At 33.6% G+C, this 19646-nt stretch overlaps 1 protein-coding gene across 7 annotated transcripts in view; it reads right to left on the reverse strand.

Moving 5' to 3' along the window:
* Window positions 1-19646, reverse strand: part of RYR3 (ryanodine receptor 3) — a 225034-nt gene that overhangs the window by 44938 nt on the left and 160450 nt on the right. For all 7 annotated transcript variants that reach the window (XM_057420110.1, XM_057420109.1, XM_057420108.1 and 4 more), the window contains exons 56-69: window positions 19561-19636; window positions 19252-19375; window positions 16027-16142; window positions 15674-15741; window positions 14737-14858; window positions 12719-12768; window positions 11878-11938; window positions 10780-11018; window positions 9801-9882; window positions 5228-5358; window positions 3533-3853; window positions 1852-2092; window positions 292-379; window positions 98-190 (exon numbers count right to left, since the gene is read on the reverse strand). In XM_057420110.1, coding sequence (XP_057276093.1) covers window positions 98-190; window positions 292-379; window positions 1852-2092; window positions 3533-3853; window positions 5228-5358; window positions 9801-9882; window positions 10780-11018; window positions 11878-11938; window positions 12719-12768; window positions 14737-14858; window positions 15674-15741; window positions 16027-16142; window positions 19252-19375; window positions 19561-19636 — 1812 coding nt within the window. The remainder of the gene's footprint in view (window positions 1-97; window positions 191-291; window positions 380-1851; window positions 2093-3532; window positions 3854-5227; window positions 5359-9800; window positions 9883-10779; window positions 11019-11877; window positions 11939-12718; window positions 12769-14736; window positions 14859-15673; window positions 15742-16026; window positions 16143-19251; window positions 19376-19560; window positions 19637-19646) is intronic.

The following is a 19646-nucleotide window of genomic DNA, read 5'->3' on the forward strand; positions in this document are numbered from 1 at the left end:
ATAACACCTGCAATCTGAGTAGATTTTCAGAGCCTTTTTATAACATACTAAACACATGCTGAAGACTTAATTGATCCACAAATTTTTATTAACTTACTTTAGACATCTTGCTCTTGGTGTCGCCTGTTAAAAACGCTAAATTGTTGATTTCATTCTGAATCACAAAATTTTGTTCTTCTCTTTTGAAATTCTAAAAATGGGGAAAATCACCAGAAGTTTAATTCATCTGCAGTTACCACATTTAAATTGAAAAATAGAATTTAATGGAATAGAAATTGTACATTGTCTTACATGTGATTTACACCACAGGATAAAAACTTCAGCTACCATTCGAAAGAGTTCATCGGAATCTGCATCTGGTTTCTTTAGCCAATTGGCTCTAATTACAAAAACAAGAGAAATTTAAAGTAAGACAACCGAATATAATAATCTCTATTTAACAGATCAGGTTGCATTTGTGTAGTTAATCTTGGAATGGAATGAGAATCACCTCAATTTTCCATGTCCATGGTTAAAGAGACCATTTTTCGTGGCAGTTTAACTAGGCTCCAACAAAACTCCTAATTCTTCTGTACTTAATTCTTCATGCTCCTCCTTCCCCTGGTATCAACACACAGTTTTGTGCCTATTACATGAACCAGACTAAAATACAGACCTGGCTGAAAAGCAAAAATATTTCCCTGACTATTTCTCTATCCCCTTCCCTCCAATCATTGATCTAAAAAAGAACACTGCAAGGGTGTGAAGGAAATGAATGAGTGGGTAAAGCTATAACATATGAGTGCTTCACTTGATTTATTTTTGTAATCCAGGACCTAATACAATTTGTCTGGGTCTGTCTGCAGAAGGATGCTCAGAAAACGGGCAAATGGACTAACAGATGCAGCCCTCTTAAAGATGTCCAAATTAAAATGCATTAATATGACCATGCATAAAGTGGGCACCTGACAGCACACATGAAAGGAATTACTATGTTATAACTTATGCGCATTAACTCTATCTGTCTAGTTTGATTTCTCCACAGCCCAGTTAAAACTGTGTTTTTAAAGAATTTGAAGTTTTTCCTTGCCAACAAGGTCTGAAATAGTAAAACCTTGAGTTCATCTAGAAAAAGCAAATAATTCTCAATAAATTGGTTCACATGCCACATGATCATGCATGCAATGAAAATGCTTCTAACTAGTCCAACATGTACTAACATCTAAAAAATGTACATAGACAATGACTGTGTAAAGAACAATGTTGTTAAGGATATAATTAAGATATTGTAGATACTGAGATACTATTGATACTCTTCAGAAGAGCATCTTGGGGTCATGTTCTGGGACAAAAGAAAGGGAAAGTGTAGGCACAGAATAATCCTCCTGTAAATAGTTGAGGAGAAAAAAGTTCTGGTAATTCTAAAGCCAATATAATGTTGTCCACCTTTTATTTCCATCTTAAAAAAAAAACAGCAGAAAGGACTAATATATTTGTCGTATTATCTACAAATAGAATGGTTCAGTAAGGCAAAATGGTTTTACACCCTTTCATTAATAGTTAAGGGTTTTAGCTATCTTTTAGTTTGTGAAAGGCATATTCGTTGTAATGCCACTGAACTGCAGTAGCATATATAGCAAGTCTAGTCAGGATAAGCATTCTTAATAATAGTGTAGTTACAATACAACTAAATAAGCCTAATGCATCTGAGAAGAGGTTGTGTATTCAAGGTACATCATTCCATAAATTAAGAATCTTAAAATACTCAGGATCTGATTCTCAGCATAACATTAAATAGATTTCTGATTATCTGATCATGGAGTCCAGTACATTAACTAATAAATATGAATTTAATTATTGTTTTTTATTTACCTGTTGTTGTCTACATAACGTATCAACATTGGATAGAAGGCATAAAGATCTCTACAAAGAACAGCAAACTCATCAAGAATGAGGAGCTCAGCTTCTTGGGTGTCAGTTTTACTATCTGCTCTCAGTTGCTCCTCTTCCATCACAATCTTTATAGCTTTCTTCTTCAATTTCTCCAGTGTTGGAATAAAGTGAGTTTTCAGCAGATCAGGCCTAGCTTTGCTGATGATGGGTTGAGCATAAACTATACATAGACAAATATAGACAATCTTATGATTAATGTGCAATTGATGTTAATATGAACTCTGGAGTTCTAGAAAACATAAAGGTCATAACACTTCACATATTTTTGGACTATCATAAAATTATTAATAAAACGACAAATATAGCTTTTGTGTATATTAAGAGATTAAAAGTTAGTTACTGAGACCTCAGATTGTAAGTATTTCAGTTTTAAGTCAAATAAACTACCATGGTTTTGGCAAGTCACACATCTCTAACTTAGAACATAGACAATGCAGGGATTGAGACACAAAGTCCTCACAAAAATACTGAAATTTTTTGTTTGTTTGGGGTTTTTTGAATGTGGTTTTTTTTGTATACCATGTCAGAAAATAGTCAGAAGATGGTGTTCTGGAAGAATTCCTGTATCTGTTTTGCCTTGGGCAAGCTAAAATGCATAGAAAATAGTCTGAAGATGGTGTTCTGCAAGAATTCCTGTATCTGTTTTGCCTTGGGCAAGCTAAAGTGAATAGAATTAATGACTAATCCAAGGTCATAGATCTATTTTCTACAAGCATTTGTGATAAAATGCAGATCACTTAAGCCAAAATTCCTTGTAAGAACCTCACTAGTACATTATCGCCTTACATAGATAAGCAGCCACTACAAAACTACAAGCAGTGGTCTCTACAGTTAAGCAGCAGACCTCTTACTAAATTTTAATGGAATCATTATTATTATTAAAGAACTCTTAGTATGTAAAATAATACTGAAAACCCAGTGCCAATGGGCATTAGAATTTCACAGGAAATTATTACTTCTACATAGATTTTCTTGAACCACCTTATTATATATTATACTTTTACACTGTTTTTAAGACAAATGATAAAATCTGGATACAGTATATCTCTTCAGATAGCTAGCTTTTAAATGTTACAGGACATTTTGTGAAATCCTTTTGCTCATTTAATAGCTGGAAGTTACTCAGGCAAAGCAACTAATTCTGAACTTGGATTACTTCTGTGATTATTTCACCTCACACTTTTTCTTTCCCTTTTGACCTTATACTTCATGAATAGAATTCATGTGATTTATACCCCCTACTACAATAGTCAGTTCTTGGTTGTCTTGAAAATAATTGGATTTTGATCCATTGATCCAACTCCAAATTAAATGCAAAGGCTCTTATACAGTGCATAGAGAAGGCAAGATTTTCAGAATCTATTATGGTGTATAGAAAGCACTCTGCTTATAGTGATACTACAATGCATGCATAAAAATAACAATAAAAAAACTTTTAAAAATTAAGATTTCTTTCTCTTATTTATCTATTCTTTATCTTTCTTTCCTGTTGTTTTCAATCACAATTTATTATTACTATAGCACTGAGTAATACGGTAAAGTGTAGCAAAGCAAAGAAATGTGATTAGGTACCATTACTCTTTACAAATATTTAGAGTACCTGCAATTCTTTTCATCCAAGATGCTTCATCTATTCCCAGATTGTTGTTAATGATTTTCAGAATGTTTCCAAGGACGATGCTCAGATGCTCGGATGTTATCATTGTACAGCAAGGCCCAGTGCTTTGAGGAACACTCTCTGGCCCTCTTTCCCACCAGTAGGATAAATAGTTGCATAGCATGGGTAAGATAACCTCAATTACATGAGGCATTTCAGTGTACCTTGCTCCAGACTCTGCTAAATCATTAATTTCCTTTATTAGTCCATCCAACTGGGGGATCTCTGGACACATGTCTTCCACTGTGTCAGGCATACCTAAAACTGCAAGTAAGGGTATAAAAGAAAAATATTAATTAACAAAATAAAAGGGAACATATATGTTCATCTACGTTTAAACCCTAAATACAAATGTCATTGTCACTCAGGTTTTTTTCTTTCACCATCTTGGGCAGATGTATTAAAACTTTGGAGCATACATGAAGATCTTATCTCATAAATGATGCCTTTCTGATAATGTGCATATAGCACTGATGTAGGCAATCAATGCCACAAAGATATGGCTTTACCATAAGGTGTCCTGCAATTATATGGTGGGAAGCCCAGCTATGTGAAAGTGCAGAACTGAGAGCTTATATTGGGTAAACTCAGGCCATTGTTTTCATAACCTTTCAAAAATTTCATGTCACTTTGCAAAAGATTAAATCCACTTCAGGGAAAATAAAAAAAGGCAGCTCAAAATCATAGGCGAGATTAAAATGAAAATGTATCTAATTAAAAACTCTTCACATCTATCTCCCAACAAAAATGATAAGAAAGAATTCAGTTTGCCAGATACTTGTATTAGAAATTGAAGGGTGCTTAGTGCTTACTCAGCAATTAACAACCCATCATAATCTAATGCCAGTCACTCTAGTAAAATTCTTCTTCCACTAGTGCTGCTTCTATAAGGTAAAGCTGAAAGGAACAAAGGGCTAGCACAAGCTTTTCATTAACTGCTTTTATATAAAAAAATTAGGAAGCATATGGAATTGATCTACCTACTTCCACCCTCCTTCCCCACAAAGGAACAATGATTTTGGCACCTAATGACTCCTACAGTGGATCAATGAAGAAAATACTGAAATACTTTTGAGTCCATCAAGAGTAAGGGGGGAGAGAAACAAATGAAGAAAACCTATGTAAAAGACTCATGTTCCTTTGATTAAGGTTTCATGGAATCAAAGTCATATTCTGTCAGGAGTTCCCTATACCAAAATGCAGTGGAGTACTGGTAAGACAACAAAATACGTAGATAATTGCCCTGTTCACACAAATAAGATATTGCACCTCTTGCATGTTGCTAGTAAGAACATAAGCATACAATCTGCTATGAAGTTTTGTAATGTAGATATGATCTTCAACTAAGCTTCAAGTTTTACAGTATGCAGCTTCAGAAAAGAATTCAAACGTCACATTCAGAAATACATCCAAATAATCCAAATATGCTAGGAGAAAGACAAAAATGTTAACACGGTCTCAATAAAGCACAGCAAGGCTAAAATGACAAGTAATGAAAGAGTAATAGTAGGAGTCCTCTACTGAGGCATACATTCAGGTCCTTTACATTATTACAATTTCTATTACTATTAGTTGGAGAGGAGCAAACAGGTGTGTGTTTTTGTTTTGTTTCATTGTTTCATGAGGAACAGTACTTACTTGCTCTTTCTCTTGCACTTTTTGTGTTGAAGACAGACAATGGGTTGTAATGGTTGAGAGAAGGTTCAAGGAATGCTACTGGAATGGCTGCTGCAAGAGATGCTAAGCACTCACCAAGTGCAGGACGCTGCCTGTATGAGACATCAAAATTTACCTGAGAGGAAAAGTCTTTCACAGGCTTTCAATGTCTAGCATGCATTATAAAGCACCAATATTTAATCTGATGTAGTTTATGTTTTTAACTATTTGACAATTTTGAAAAATTTTATTTTTCACATGACAAAATTTCTGGAAATTATGTTGATATAAGAAACAGAGTTTTAAAACAAACCAGCCTGTATCAAAAATTCCATGTTAAAAGGTAAACTGCTTCATAGTGCAACAACACAAAACACATCTAGAATATGCACAAAAAATAGATTAGTAACTGCATATTATTATAGCTGCAGTTTGCTTGAACAAGGAGCAAATGAACAGAATTTGTTTTGGCAGTCATACCCTTTTTCAAGATTTTACTACTTTTTTATACATATGTATACATATATATATAAATACACATTTCTTTTGCTTCACACATTTACCATTTACATAGTTAAATTACGAGAAACACTACTGCCACTCATTGAAGACTGATTTTATGACTTTCTGGGTTTCTGTGTGGCATGCTCTGATAGAGGCAATACAGCATTCCCCCAAAAAACCTTTGCAAGTTCCTATTTGTCTGTTCTGTACTAGCAATAGGACTCAGCATCTTAATAAGCTGGATGAAGGAAATGATCCACTCAAAAATAAACCTCATCATAAAAAATAACCAAGCCAAACCGACAGCAACAAAACTTGCTCATCATCTGCCTGCATACATACTACATACCAGAAAAAAAAAAATAAACAAAAAGAGGTGGAAATGTACAGATGAAGGTGCAAGAGATTCTGAAACAGTCCCTTTCAGCATAAGACTAGACCCACACTGGCTAAGGTACTCTTCTGAAGTTCTGAATTTCTGAAGCACTTTTTATACAAGATGCCTCCCAGATTTTGTTATGCTTGACATACAGATTGGATAAAGATAGTACAGCCTTACATCCTCTGAAGCTTCATGGCATTTTTTTGGAATGGACGTGGACCTGTTGGAGTAGGTCCAAAGGAGGGACACGGAAAAGATCAGTGGGATGGAACACATCTCCTATGGAGAAGGGCTGATAGAGTTGGGATTGTTCAGCCTGGAGAAGACTCCAGGAAGACATTGTCGCCTTTCTGTACTTAGAGGAACTATAAGAAATATGAGGACAGACTTTTCAGGAGGGCCTGCTTCAATAGGACAAGTGGTAATGGTTTTAAACTGAAAGAGGGTGGATTTCAACTAGATATAAGGAAGAATTTTTTTTTTTACAATGAGGGCGATGAAACAGTAGAACAGGTTGCCCAGAGAGGTGGTAGATGCCTCATCCCTGGAAACATTCAAGGTCAGGTTGGACAGGGCTCTGAGTAGCCTGATCAAGTTGAAGATGTTCCTGTTCATTGAGAGGAGTTAAACATCTAAAAGTCCTTTCAAACCCAAACTATTCTATGATTCTATAATCATTCAGCTTTCAGGGCTAACTACAATATTTTTAAGATTCATTTGTGTCAACAAAGCCTGCCTCATTTTATGACCTAAAGTCAAAAACTGTGATCCATCTAGTACCTCATCTTTAACTGCCTATGTCAATGTTTACTTCATAACCATGCTTGGATGTGAAAAGTTTTGCAACTTTCTACCCTCCAACTTCTTTTGTTCTAGGAGAAACAAAAGAAATTGGCAAAAGCAACGGCCTCACAGAATTAAAAACATTATAAAAAAGGTTTTCTGTTCACTTGGGTATTTAATGTAACATGATTCACATTACACTGCTTCAAGTGTGAATGCCTATTCAATCTCTGTACAGAATTACTACAGTTTACTATTGTTTTACTGCCATCAAAGAAATGAAAGATGCAGAAATCAATTACCGCAAAATGAAAAAGAAACTATGTTCTCCACCTATAATCTGTGTCATTTGCCTTATATTCTGACCATCAATATAGTGTACATTTTGCAACAGAATACATGATACATTAGTATCATAGATAGCAACCACAGAACATTTCATTAAAAATCAAATTTTTGATAATTTTAGAATTCCTACTAAATTTAAAAGCACAGCAAAGTTCTCTTCCAATTTAAATTGGGTGGAAAGCTACAGTGTTATATATATATGAGATTTCATAAATTTTCCTAAAAAGGAAACATTATTACATCTTTGCCTTCTTTTGGATCAAGGAAAAAACCTGGGGGTGTGTGCGCATATAAATATATATGTACACAAACACATATTAAAAAGTAATTTGAAAAGACTAACATCAAATGCACTAAGGCTATTTAATCACATGCATGACAATGTCATAATGCATACCCATCTTTCCATATGAAAAGAAGAGTCCAAGAAGCCAAAAGAAGGTGAACAATTACACAACAAGGCTAAGAATATTACTCTTTAAGTACACAGCTACTTTATGTCATATGGATTTCCTAAATATGAGAAATCAAGGAAAAGCCTATAATTTTGCAGGACAGAAACTAGAAAAGCTAAAAATAATTTCAGAGTCACTGACATAAAAAGCAATGAATGTAAAATAAATCATTTAGGAAACTGAGTGGTTCAATAGACTTAGAGTAAAACATACTTAAAGAAAGCGAAATTAACCCTTCAGACAAAATATTTTAGGAAGACAACTAACTGGAAACATTTGCTCCAAAGAATGAGGAAAAACTGTCAGAGACTGAAATGCAAGTCTTGGAGGAAGTGAAAAACACTTGAAATATAATGAAATCAATCTAGTCTTTGAGAAACCAACCAAGATAAAAGACCACCAACTGATGACCATCATGAAGAAGCACTTACTATTACACCATTGTTACAACAGACTTTCTTGCATCTTTCAGTCTTCATTTTGAGAAGCCTCAAACAGGTCAAATCGAAGTCTTGAACTGAACAATCTGGATATGTATGTATGATTAAATACAGCAGTTAATGCCATATTTAACTACATACTTTTTTTAAAGTGCTACGATTTCCTAACTTGCGCAGAAGTTTGTATCTCTTAATAGTGATACAGATATTTCATCAGTTGTTCTAAAAATCCATTAGAAATATGCTTCTATAAACCAACTAGGAAAAGAATAAGATGCCATAAAAGGACATAAAACTTTTGGGTACTGGATATGAAAAGGGAATTTTCAACTTTATAATCTAAATTCCTGATGCAGTGCAAGAAAAGAAATGGGTACCCAGGTATAGAATTCATAGTCAGAATGACTACAGCAATAATACCACACTTACCAGTGGAGCATTAGGCCTCAAAGAGGTCAAGGACTACTGTATTTTACATCCGGTTCTTAACATTTATGAACCACAGAGACATTTATAGAAGAAAGATTCACAGAGAAAGCAGAAATATATCCAATATCCTAAACAAGCTAAGCAGTCTTTGTACAACAGAGAAAACCCTTGCCCAACAGAAGTTTGTCACAACAAGGCAGCCATAGCAATCCAACTTTGTATTAGTCCTGAGCCCCAGCAGTCAGGGGGCTTGTAGAATCATCTGAACTATTTCAGCCATGAAAATTGATATTCACCTATGAATAATGAACTATGACCCATCCTGCAATGAAAGGTAAAATTTCTGAATATCCCTGCCAAAATTCAGTAGGAGAGAAAAAGAAAAATGCACTTTGAACCTAAATCTGGGCACTGTTTAACTTGAATAACTGCTCAAGTCAGCTCAATCATTTACTTTTAAGTTTTGCTGAAAAACTGAACAGTGTGTTTGACATCCTACCAACCCACCTAGACACTAATGTCTACCTACAGTTTAACAGCCTGAATGAGACTAGTGAAAACCAAACTAACTGAAATTCACAGTTGGAAACTTCTCACACAGCCTTTGGCAACTAATTCATTTCCTTGGTTATATCTGACCTGATCATTCTTCCCTTCTAAAAAGACAACTGCAGTAGGAAAAGGTGATGCAACTAGATGCTTAAAGGAATTGTAGACGCTACTCTTTTTAAATTCCAAGTAACTGGCATTTTCCTTTATAGAGTTAAAATCTCTTAGAATGCTCTAAATATACTCAAGATTTTGCTGCTTGGGACAACTATTTTAAGAACTGTGTGTAACCTTGGGTGTGAGACAGACACAGCCTACTTAGTACTCAGCCTGCTTACCTCAGCAGTATGTGATAGCCAAAATTTGAGAAGCTTGCTGGCAAAACGTTAGCTTTCCCTATGGGAAAAACAAACTCCCTGCAGATATGCTACCATATGCAGGATGAATTGTTTGCTTTTATTTAGTTTGGGCTGTTTTCTGCTTGGTTGTTAGGTTTTTTTTCTGGAGTAGAATTGAATTCTAAGGTATAGGCAACTACATTCCAGCTCAAGTATATTTTAAACATGCTCACACTGTTTCAGATTCACATTTCATTTGAATTGCTTTATTACCTAAACAACACACTCCTAATGAAAAGATTTTACATGCTGTTTTTCATTCATTACCTTTCAACATAGATGTTTTTCCCAGTCCCAAGGGAATATAGGCTACAAAGAATTCTGTAACATGAAACTTGTACATCACCCACTAGAGGAAAACAAGAGGTAGATTATTAATATTTATTCAAATAAAGACTACTTTCTAAATATAAAAAATGTTTTACATAATCTGAAAAACAGTGTCTAAAACTTCTAGTGTATGTATGACTGAACATTCTATTGTTATTTATCTTAAATACACTATCTGTCATCTACATTCATGCCAAAACCTAACAGAGCAGACATTTCAAGAGGCCAGCAAATACTTGCTAATTAGATATTGCAGATTATCACACTTGCAGAGTACAGTTTTAATCTAAATGACATCATTCTGTATGTTTAACTTCCACAAACATGATCTAAAGGCTCCCCACATTTTAAAAGAAAGTGGGCTATCATTTTCTCAATTATCTTTCGCTTTGAAAATCTGATCATACAAATATATACAAAATGCTGGAACAGCATATTGCTGAATCTTGAAGCATTTCAGTAATTTTAAACTGAATGATGTTAAAAATAAGGAAAATTTAAATTAGAATATCTACAGTAGTTTTCAAGTGTAAGAAAAAAAAACACTATAAATTAATAGTGAGTTGTCTCCTTCAATCTAATGACATAAAAATATGCAACAAAAATAAGGATAATTTAATTTTCTATAGGAAACTATTCTCACCCACACAGCTGGTAAGAGAGCAATTCAGAGGAAACTTTAATTTCTTTCTCTCAATGCTTGCAGAAATATTGTACATAAGTAACTTGAAACTTACTAAGTATTATTTTTAAACATGAAATAGAAATTATGTACTATGCCGCTAATATATGATTTAATTCTGGAAATATGCATGTTAGTGAAAACAGAATTTCATCCTTTGAATTCATGCAAACATTACTAAAAAGCATTTGTATTATAACAGAATAAATTTCAAAAATGAAATAAAAAACTTACAAAGTAAATCAATTCCAAACTGATATTGTGCAATATGCTCAAAAATTGATGTCAAGATGGGTAACAATGCTACTGTAGTATAATTGATATTCTGTGAAACACCCTTGATTTGTGTTCGTGAATGTGTAAATTTTCCAAGCTTAAGATTTTCTGAAGTTTTTTCCAGGTCTTCAGCTGCATTTTCAAAAAAGGCACGCAATCCAGCTTTAACAAGCTCAGATCCTGATTTCATAACAGTTCTGAAAAATAATGAATGAAAAATATTAACTCTGCATTGATCTTTAGTAGTTTTATAGATATGTATGCACATGTTACATGCTATCAATCTTTGAAAACATACAAAATATCAATGAACTTTACATTATGAACTGCAAGGACACTTACATCTACATAGTAGTATAAGCAGCAATTAGCTCGAAGCATTTCATACAAATTAATAAGAAGAGCGAGCTTGCTTCTCAGTCTTGGCTTTCCAGTTTTTGTTATCTGCTTTCCAGTAAGACAATGCCTTCTCAGCAGACATCATAGGTGGTGAGAAAGTTCCTCTGTACAATATGCTCAAGAAAAGTAACTCTTAATTCCTAAATTTTTACGGGAGCTACAGCAGTTAGATATGCAAGTCAGGATGCATGCTTAGATGCATCTTCAAAGCACACTAAATCTAGAAAATGCTACTGCAATACCACCCTCACAGTCCCATTCTATAATGTTTTTGCACTCTTCTCCAAGCCCTTAATGAAGCTTTCCAGGGCTATTATTCACAATGAGTTCACTGCCAGGCTGCTGTATAACACAACTAGGCCAGAAAACAGTTCATGTTAGAAAACTATTCCAGGCTGTGTTTTAACATACTCAAGTATTTCAATGGTAAACACAAGTATCAAGACATTCTTCAGACTTCTAAAGCCAAATTTTTCAGTTATGTACTAAACTGTCTCAACATACTCTACAGGTATCAATACTTGCAGTTACAAAGTTTGTGTCATTTATATCTCCCAATAAAGTCTTCAAATGCCCTTGGAAATAGTGACAAACTGCTCCTGAAAAACTTGGGGATACCTATGTACTTTGTAGCTGGTACAAATGTTGCAAACTTACCGTGTGTCAAGAGACTGAGCTAATATGTGCAGGCAGTTCACCATTGTAGCAGAATCACTCCCTGGTTAGAAAGAGATACTATGAGAGCACGACAGTATAGAAAATGTAGGATAATCTAACAATCCAAAATGTCATTATTGGAGATGCAGAGGTTAAACAAGACATAAGTCTACCACCTTAAGTCACTGGAGGGAGAGTTAGGTCTCGTTCTAGAACTAACTTTCAATTTCTTAAGTCTGTTTCCATATAGCAGCTTAAAAGAATAACCACTGGCTACTTATGGCACCAAGTACTTATGTAATTTTCATTACTTAAGTACTTAAGTAATTAAGTAATTACTTAAGTACTTAAGTAATTCATACTTAAGTAATTTTCATTACTTGATGCTGCAACATTCTGAACTTTCTGTCTTGTAGTATCCACATTTCTTTTTTAATTTTCTTACCTTTACCTTTGAAAAAAAGGTATGTTATTTTTCCCTACACCCCCCGAGCATATTAAGAAATTAATCTATTGGATTCAACAGTTGGATGACAGAAATTGAAACAATGTAAAATGGCTTTTGAAATCTAAAAGTAAATGCAAAGGCATGAGAGTTTTTAAAAGGAGTCTGAAAATTCTAGAAGCTGCTATTTGTCCCTTCTCCAACACTTTACATATTCTGTTATTTGTTAGCTTCAGAGGCACATTCAATGAAATCACTAATTGTATTGGAAGTTTATGCATCATTTTATAGATTTTTTTCCTATAGCTTGTGAAAAGGTTGAGGTAAGATAGAAGCACCAGTTATGCATTCTTTATGTTTTTAACGTTATCATAAAAATCTTTCTTAGCAACTTACCAAAAAGTGAGATCCTATGTCTAACAAGAGCAGCTAGTTTGCAGAACAGGCTAAAGTAGAAAAGAACAGAAAGAGCAATACAAGACAAGACAAAGATAAAGATTTATTTAGAATGTGAGGTAAAGAGTAGTAGGGATATGAAAGAGAACACGACATAATTCCTGAATATGCACATCCTGAATCATGCATGATGATAACACACTATTTAAAGCAATTTGTGAAGATATCCTTTGTAAATAAATAAATCCGTGTTTAGCCACTGCTGATGATAAGATTAATCCTGAAACGTAAACAAATGAGAAGAGCTTCTGGCAAGTATGTCAGAAACTTGCATATATAACCTATTTGTCAAAATAATAGGATAATTAAGAGAAAGCAAAAATCACCAACTCTGACTACTTCAACTTCTAAAAAGTAAAGACAGCTAGGCATACTTTTCTATTATCTGTGTTATACATTACAAATGGAATTACGATGTAACAAAAAAATGAAGAAAATATACCTTAGGAATTGCTATGGTGTCCTACTAACAAGAGATTGTCATTGTTATCTTCACAATAGTAAGAAAATATTATACTTCCTATAAGATGAAAATAACTGTCACTTTGCTCAGTGACAAATGGAAAAGGAATTATATTTCTGAATTTATAATAGCAGATATGCAGACTAGAGGTCTAACTTCCTTCATGTATGAGCTTTTGTGAAGGTGTTTTGTACAACACCAGTGAGCATCTTTCTAGCTTTATTAAGCTGACCTGACTGACTTCAGTGAAGCAATAGAGGATTCAGAAAGAGAGTATGAAATTGAATTCAAATGAAACGAAATTAAATGAAACAAAGCTTCAATCCTCCTGAACCTGAGCTGGCTTATGCAAGTACCGGAGGACTATCTTGTATATTTGTATATAATATATCTGAAAGCTCATTAAAGCAGAATTTTAGGGACACTATATCCACTCACTCTTACGGGCAACTGCTTTATAATGACTACCACACATCTAGAAGATGGAAATAAAAGGGTAATAATAATTTAGAGAAATGCAAAGAGACACTGGAAGATAAAATGAAGAACAGAATCTAGGAAGTTCAGTGCTAGGTCTGATGTTATGTAACAAGTAAGTTATCTTTACTTTCAAATTTTGTATCGAGTCTTCCACTGGAAAAGTAAACTCTGTTCAACTTAGTGAAGGAAAGCAAAATAAATTTAAGAATCTGACAGCTAATGTAAGAAAGCATGAGCATAAAATACAGTTTGAGAGATTATGATACAAAATTTCCCAAACAAAATAACTGGCGGCATACCCCTAAATGGAATAAAAAATTGGCAACAAAAATATTAGATGACAGTCATCGCTAAAAATAAATTAAATACTGATTTTTAAATGTTAATTGCAGAAAAATGAAAACCATATTTTTGTAAAGGCAACACATTATAAATTAAAAGGCAACTGTCTCTTTTTAATTGAGTTTTCTAGAATAACTTCGAGTCAAATGGTTGACTTTGAGTCAAATATAAAACAGTACAGACATCTAAGTTATTAAATTCCAGCAATTTTTCTTTGGGGGCATAAGTAATTTTGTAGAGAAGGGAGAATCCATAATGACACCTAAAAAGCTGCATCATGGTATTTTCACATTTTTTGATATCTGAAAATTTAAATGTGAATCTATTTAAATAACTCAGCTGTGGGATAAGCTTCAACCAGAAAGTGCCATCAACAATGACACATAAACCAATCAGAAACTAAGTTTTATTAGTTCCGTTGCTCACAGAACTATTCATTGGTTTTGATGTTATTGACAATTAGATACTGTTAGTATTATTACATATACTTACTTCTTTAATTAGAATACTAAAATAAGGAATTCTATTCACTTACTGCCATTCTGATAGAGAATAAATTTATTTACATTCTATCTGAGGACACTGAGCTTTTGAACTATTATTACTTTTAATCTAAGAGTTGTTTAATTATCAATATAGAACCCTCCTGTATACATCTTAATTGTCTACTTACCTTGCTACCATTTCCTTTTCCTTATTTGATGCATATCCACTGCTACTGAGTGTTTTTGTTGGAGAAGACAGGAAGTAGAGGCAGTGATTTGTAAAGTACTGATCAACTAATGGTAAAAGAACCTAAGAAATACAGATACAAAATGTATTTTTCACAGAGCAAAATGGTAAATGTTGCAACAATGCTCTGATTGATGAGTTTATTCAAAGAATTTTCAAGCTCTGTAGCAGCTGTATTTTCTCATTTCAGACACAAAATAATAAAAATTAAAATCTTAAGGCTTACAATTTTACTTAAAATTGATATAAATAATAAACAGAGTTACGCAAATCTATTTTGGATCCTATACTGCAGGCTTATCTTCTCACATTCAATAAAGATAAGTAACACTGAACTAAGAGGACCCTTCCTCTCCACTATTTACATAAATCTCCAGTACAGATATAAAGGGAGAGGGCTTTTTTCTTTTTAAGTGCCTAAATTAAATTCTAAGCGTTCCTTACTTCAAATCTGATTATTTACAACATTTTCTTACTAGGTACACAAATGTGTATAACAACGCTATGCATAGAAATAGTTCTTCCTGTTAATTAAATGATACTATGCACTTCAGTGATATACCGGGGCAAAAATTTTCAGAAATAATTTATATTTTCAGTGAGAGTATTTAATTTCATATAATAAATAAGCTGCCTTTTAATTTCTATGTTCCTTCTCGTGTTGAATCAGATATTTTGAAATATTTGGATCTACCAAATGCATTGAAATAGTTTTGAAAGTATTTTGAAATATTTGATAACATTTAATTTATTACTTACCATGAAAAAAATGGGATAGATATATTTCTATTACCTGAAAAGCAGTCTAATGTTAAAAATTTCCATGTTCTGTATAATGGAATGTATATGTACATTACTTGAAATACTAAATCACTCACTTTGGCAAAGAATTTTATTTCTTGGTCATGTGGAGATTTTTCAGTTTTTCCACTGGTTACAATGGCTTCTGCAAGGATATAATCAAGGCAGACACAAATAAGAAGTTGTCTAAAAATAAATAATAGCGCTTTTATATATCCTTGTAATCTTATTTTTGCTATAATACAAATAAAACAGCAGAAACAGTTTAACTAGTTAAAGATGTCCAAGAATTCAATCTTCAAATCAAAAGACATCATTTAAGTTTCTTAAATGAAAGAAGAAGTGGTTGCTAGAATTTTAAACATACCGATATCCAGATATTTAGCTATCAACAGTTTTAATATTTTTCAAATTAAAATCTGCAGCTTACCCAAATGTGCAATAAACTCTTGAGCAGAATCAACATACTTTAAAATTTTCTTCAGGAACTTAAAGGCAAACCTCTTTTCCATGGATGAAGCATCCAACTCCATGTCATTCAGACCCCTGTTTTAGAAAACATTAAGATAAGTAGCATTGACGATGACAGTACTATGAAACATTTCATTCCTTATTATTTTTCATGTCAGATTTTCAAAAGAAGAAGAAAATGACCTTCCACAGCAGCTCTAAGTTGTCATCTACATAGCCATAAATGTTAAAATAAGTTCATGTTTCTCTAAGCGGAATGATAGTTTTGGATTAAAATTTCCAAAATGTGTGTGGTTTTGAATAGAGACTTCAGAGAGCTACCTTATTGCACAAATGAAGCCATCATTTTAATCCGACAAAGCAATGCACTGGCCACTCAATTTCTACTGCTCGCAGATCAAAGTGCAAAATGTTTAGGAAGTCAGCAACTGCATCTTTACACAATCAGTTTAAGTACTACACTTCATTTCATTATTCACATTTTTGTCCTTGAATTTTATGAAGTCAAAATGACTTAAACAACTAAACGAAAACCTAAATGTAAATAAAAAACTACTATACTATTCAAAGTAATTGAAAAATTGCAATGGTATGTGATACTTTAGGAAGATGCATGTATTATGTATTCTTTGAGATAAATTAATGACCTAAATCATGACTAGTACATTCAAATATATTAAACAGGAATAAAAACATGTATGGTTGGCTGTGCCTAGATTTAAAATAATAGATTTTACTTCAGCTACAAATAAAAACTACCTCACTGAAATTCTAAAATTCTTTAGGATCACAGAAAAAATTAGCTTGGAAGGAACCTCTGAAAGTCATCTGATCCAACTCTCATCTCCAGTAAAAGCTGAATCCAAAGTTAGATCAGGTTGTTCAGAACCTTGTCGAATAATGTATAGAGTATCTTCATGCACTGAAATCTCATAATATTTGCTGGAGACCCTACTGTAATGTTTGACCACCCTCATTGTGCAAAAAATAAAGGCAAAATACTTTCGTATATCTAACTGGAATTTCCCTTGTAACAACTTGTTAATTTGAATAGAGAATGTTTGAATGTTTGTTGGAGGAAATGATCATTTGTCCTGAGATTCCTTAGCACTGGTATAGGAGTAAATTAGGGAGAATCAAGGGTATTAACAGGTATATATGGCTGGCAGGCATCTCCTCCTACCTCACTTTTGAAGTGGATAATTTATCTAAGTATTTATGTGTATTTTCAGTGAGATCAGTGAAAAGATTATCTTTTTTTGTTTATAAGTCATGCTAGCTGAGAGATTCCATGTACTTTCCTGAAAATTGAAAGACATTGGTAGCTGTGTTAAATAACAAAGCTGGTATCAAAAGACATTTAGAGATTTAAAATAAAGATGCTTAACAGAATACCATGTTTTTTCTAACTTATACTTGATTAAGGCCTGAGAGATTTCTCTGTATCTCATAAGCACCTAAAAGTAGTTCAAAAGTGTTCCTGACAAACAGAGAGGAGCAAAAATCAAAACAGAGGCAGATGGTATATGTAACGTACACACACTATGCCGCCTATGTTTCCAGTTAAAAAGAATTTCCATGTTTTAAGGATTAGACCAACATTTTCGAGACTGACATTCTAGAAATGTGATAATTGCTATCAGTACTTCAAAAAGAAAATTTGCATATATTTAAATATGCACATAGTCATCTTAAGAAAACACTGAGAAGATGATAATTGTGATTCACCCTTATATAGACAATTGCTGAAAACTCTCAGCCCCTACCCCATATGGAGTTTGAGCAGGCTTTTTCAATTAGTTAACACTGGAAACACTGTCTTCTTAACCTGAACAGATACAGCCACAAAGAGATACTAAAACTTGTATTTGAGCAATTCCATTGGTGTTTCAAAGGATCACCCATTTCATAGAATCATAGAATAGTTAGGGTTGGAAAGGACCTTAAGATCATCTAGTTCCAACCCCCTGCCGTGGGCAGGGACACCCTACGCTAAATCATATCACCCAAGGCCTCGTCCAACCTGGCCTTGAACACTGCCAGGGATGGAGCATTCACAACCTCCCTGGGCAACCTATTCCAGTGTCTCACCACCCTAACAGGAAAGAATTTCCTTCTTATATCCAACCTGAACTTCCCCTGTTTAAGTTTTAACCCGTTACCCCTTGTCCTGTTACTATTTACAGGAACTAAACCTGCTTTTCCTATTCAATGGCTCTAAAGCAATTATAGAGGATATAAAAATGTCTGCTGGCATACCTACATTTTGATTTCAGGCTGAGAGTCTACATATGTGGCAGGAGGGAATTTTTCTTCTAGTAAAGCAGAAATGTATATTTAAAGCTGTCTTCTAATATCTTTAAAAATGTTATTAATTGCTGAAGCCAACAAAGTTACCTTTTGAAGATCCTAATAATCAATTAGTATAAATTTCTGAGTGTATACTTTCACTACAGACACAGACTTGAAAAACAGAAATAAATGAAATCATCTGACTGCACATACAGAAAAAAATTGTTCATGAATAGAGTTTATTTTACAAAGATGCCAGCAAAACTGCAGTTTCCTAAGTCCTCAGGGGTTTCACATACAAAAAAAGGATAACAATTACAGTATATTATCTTACAATTCCATCATATAAAGCAAAAAATACAGTATAATGAGTTATTTTCATTTCATTGACAGTGTATGCGCCTGCAGGAGAGCTGACTTCCGGACACAGCAATTCAATTTAAAAGTCTGCACTCCTGCTTGAGCAGAAGTATGAAATGCCCACAAAACAGCCACTTTGTCTGACTGCTCCACAGAATTCAAACCAACATTTTTCTTAAAAACTGGATTAAAAAGCACATAGATGTGTTTCAGTATCAGACCTCAGATTTATTTTCCCACTACACTTACTGACACTGCTGGCTGGTAATTTAGAAGTTTTGAGTCACCTGCTTGTTTAATTAAACTATTGTTGCATTTCGTATCCACTGTGATCACATACTTATTAAAAATATTACCTGTCTACACTGTTTCAGAAAGGTCTTTCTAAACATAAAAATAACAAGGATTCTGATTTACATAAGATATGTCAAACGGTAATTATGTTACTAACAGAGTGCAGCAAGATAAGGACAATCATCATGGTTCCTGCACAGAATGTAAGCAAGTATCTAAAAAAAAATGTGCAACTTACCGAGATATGATTATACCATTGACTTGAAGGAATTTAAACAGCTCTTGTGCCTTTTCACGGTCTCGCGATTTCTCCTTAGCTGTCAATGTGTCATAAGGTACCAATAAAGGATGACTACCTCCACCTTTAGTAAGTTGAAAGAACTGTAAGTTTTTTGACTGTAAGATTTATTTTGCTTCAAGAACAAAAGGGAACTATTCAATTTTGATTGTCTTACACTGTCCTCTTTCAGATTGTTTCTTCTCCCTCATTTTTGTCTTTTTTTTTTTGTCTTTTTGTGTGTGTGTGGTTTACAGCATTCTGGCTTACCTTTGCTTTCCAACTCCATTTTCTTCTTTTTGGCCCATATGTTATGGTAGTTTTCTGCCATTACCTCAGCCATTCCCTATGTTGCC

Source organism: Pezoporus wallicus, unplaced genomic scaffold (assembly GCF_028554395.1).
Source record: "Pezoporus wallicus isolate ANWC-B61680 ecotype Strahan unplaced genomic scaffold, APGP_CSIRO_Pwel_v1 contig_5418, whole genome shotgun sequence".
In the NCBI taxonomy this organism is placed as follows: Eukaryota; Metazoa; Chordata; class Aves; order Psittaciformes; family Psittacidae; genus Pezoporus; species Pezoporus wallicus.